Source organism: Stigmatopora argus, chromosome 10, assembly GCF_051989625.1.
Source record: "Stigmatopora argus isolate UIUO_Sarg chromosome 10, RoL_Sarg_1.0, whole genome shotgun sequence".
Taxonomy (NCBI): domain Eukaryota; kingdom Metazoa; phylum Chordata; class Actinopteri; order Syngnathiformes; family Syngnathidae; genus Stigmatopora; species Stigmatopora argus.
In genome coordinates this window covers 2,149,574-2,152,637 of record NC_135396.1, presented here as the reverse complement: position 1 = coordinate 2,152,637, position 3,064 = coordinate 2,149,574, and the positions used below count along the sequence as shown (strand labels likewise).

General features: G+C 40.4%; 1 protein-coding gene across 1 annotated transcript; it reads right to left on the bottom strand.

Moving 5' to 3' along the window:
• Positions 1-980: 980 nt before the first annotated feature.
• On the bottom strand, positions 981-2,844 carry LOC144083643 (out at first protein homolog). The gene is made up of 2 exons (XM_077611633.1): positions 2,284-2,844; positions 981-1,208 (listed from the first exon to the last, which is right to left on the bottom strand). Exons 1-2 carry the CDS (start codon positions 2,494-2,496, stop codon positions 1,173-1,175), a joined length of 249 nt encoding a protein of 82 aa, XP_077467759.1. The 5' UTR covers positions 2,497-2,844; the 3' UTR covers positions 981-1,172.
• Positions 2,845-3,064: the final 220 nt, after the last annotated feature.

Sequence of the window (3,064 nt, the reverse complement as noted above, 5' to 3'; positions counted from 1 at the left end):
TCACTCTCCTAACTGCAAATTAGCTGTTTTGGTTAGCCAAGTAGACGCGCTGGATCAAAAAGGTCAGACATGCCCACTTAATCCGTCTAAATCTCCCCCCTCACATCTCACTAGGCTGTCAGCTTCTGTGTGACAGCGACCAATCACACACGCATATGTACACATGCTTTTCTTCATCACACACACACACACACACACATTTACACACACACACACCCTTAACCACACATTTGCTCCGTGCTACGTACTTGTAGCTTCCGCAAAAGACGTGTCTCCAAGTAGTCATTTTCCACAGCGTCATCTTTCCAAATTTGATGGTCGGTCAGGGAAGGGACACTGGATCTGTTAGTCTACTTTTAGAAAAATGCTAAATATGGTTTCCAAACACCAGCACAGCTGGGTTTAAAGCAGGGGTGTCAGACTTGGGTTGGTTCGCGGGCCGCTTTAACGTCAACTTGATTTCATATGGGCCGGACCATCTTAGATATAATATTTAGATTTTTTTATAAATTGAAAATAACTGGATTAAAAGCCCTGAATATTCAGTTTTTTATAGATCTAAAACAATGTTTATTTTAGCTTTTTTTATATATATTTTGATTTTACAAAATGATTTTTGAACTAAAAACACGGAAAAAAATGATTAAAAAATTACAATTATTGATTTAAAAGGGGGAAAATCAGGAAATGTAAAATACATCTACAACCTTTATTATAATTTGATCCTAAAACAGAAAGTCGGCACTCGATTTCATGTGGGCCGGACCATTTTAGATATAATATTTTGATTTTTTTAAATAAATGGATTAAAAGAACTGGATTAAAAACCCTGAATATTCAGTTTTTTATAGATCTAAAACAATGTTTATTTCAGCTTTTTAAAATATATTTTTAGATTTTACAAAATGATTTTTGAACTAAGAACAGAAAAAAATGGATTAAACAATGACAATTATTGACTTAAAAGGGGGAACATCAGAAAATTTAATATACATCTATACTCCATTTTAATTTGATCCTAAAACAGAAAGTCGGCACTCATGATTTACATTCCCGGGCCACACAAAATGATGCGGCGGGCCAGATTTGGCCCCCGGGCCGCCACTTTGACACATGTGGTTTAAAGGATATTGAGGAAAAGGGGGTCCGTGAATGTATAGAGGGGGGGCGTCTTAGATAAATCGAAGTCCGAGCAGCTGTTTTGACCTCTGTGAAAAAAAGATGAATGGAACTCACTTATGGCAAGCTTGAGTGGGTTGCGGTTTTTGGGGGTATTTTTTTTTTGACACATTGTAGCCTGAGGGGAAAGCATTCAGGTTCTTGAAGGGACCATTGTTGTCTCACCACAACAGATGGATGAAACACACGGGTTTTGGTTGCTGCGCAGAAAAACGTTCCGTAATGTACCTTGGGTTTGCCATCTTGAAATAAGCTTGACTTGAATTATTGGTTTGAAACATTTAGGACACCGAAAAAGGTACACGGAGTCCACTAATCATGACATAGGGGTACGTAGGTATAGATTGCATCTTCAGTGGGGAAAAGGGTTAACTACTTTGTTGCATTGCAGATTAAGGGCTGGTACTTTGTAGCCGGTTGAAAAAGGAAAAGTCAACGTGAAAGCCTAAGAAAGCATGTTGGCAGCAGATCATTGTCATTAAACCATTTTAGACACATTTATCAGGCATTACTTTCCTTTGGTGGTCTTGGCGAAATGTTCAAGGATTATCGAGGAGTGGGTAACCGGCTTTTCAAGGACTGCAGGTTTTCGTTCTAACCTATTTCAGACATGTGCAGATTACAGGGTACAATTCAGATAGGAATGTAAAGACAATATCACGTATTAACTCGGTTAGTGCCGTTGATGATGACAGACGTCCAATTACGTGGCTCTTTTCCGATGGATGGACTGTCAATGGCAGCCAATGAGTTAAACTGGTTTGAAGGCTTATAATAAATACCATGTGGAAAAAGAACCAGGGACTGGCAGTCCATTTAATTTAAAGATACAGTATTTGTGTGTTGCTTTTCCAATGTTGAGTATTTTTTATAGACCGTTGCATATATTTTTTTTTAAAAATCTAAACTTTTAAACCTGTGATCCTTTTCAGTAACCTCTACATTTCTATCTCATTCATTTCAACTAGGAAAATGTGACCGTTTCTGGGACGTAGATGAAGATGAAGGAGAGATGCTATATTAGAAAAAGCTGAAGATGAATCAAATCCAAACATTTTCAAAACTTTGCAACAAAATGGAAAGCATCCGTCCACCCATTCTCACCTGTTTGAAGTCAACCATCAAGGTGATGAGCGTCCCGTCCCCTTGCTTAAACTCCACCGATATGAAATCCCTCTCACTATCCGCCTCCAGCACCTCCTCGGTCACCATCCCGTCATCCAGCCGGACCCGAACCCTCAGCTCGGATCCCAGACCCCGAACACAGACGATCAACAGCGGCCAAAGCAGCAGAACCTTAACGTCACTCACATACATCCCCGAACACGCAAAAGCCACCCGATTCGAGACGTAATCCAAATATTTTCGCTCATATCTCAAGACTTCTCCTCACACAACATCGAAGTGCGCGTTTTGGGCTTTTTGGGAAAAGGCGCTCAAGCTCAATCACTGCAATTCGCTACTTAAGACGCGATCGCCTTTTTTTTTGTAAACTTCCATTGAGAAGACGCTTCGAGTTCCGAGCAGATGAAATCGCCGGTCCAATAGCAGCACGTCGTTTTTTTTGCTATCACGTAAGCCAACTTGTACGGCACCGTCACTTCCGAGATCCACACTGCAAACTTTTCTCGCGTGTGTGTGTGACCGACTGGTAGTAAACTCTTAAAGCCACACACACACACACACACACACACATTCTCCCACACACTCCTGCCCATCCCCCTAAAGAAGGAGGCCTCTCATGTGATCCTCCTTCTGCACTCTCAACTAATAATACCCCTCTACTGAACACGATTTTCCCCCTATACAGTGCTTATTCAACTATTTACACCACAAACTATCACTAATCTATGCTTTTCCTCCTTTAAAAGGTCAATTTACTATT

Coding starts and splice junctions, on each gene's coding strand:
- LOC144083643 (XM_077611633.1), bottom strand. CDS start 2,496: ATGTATGTGAGTGACGTTAAGGTTCTGCTGCTTTGGCCGCTGTTGATC. Junction 1,209..2,283: donor TGATGGTTGACTTCAAACAG/GTGAGAATGGGT, acceptor TTTTTTTCACAG/AGGTCAAAACAGCTGCTCGG.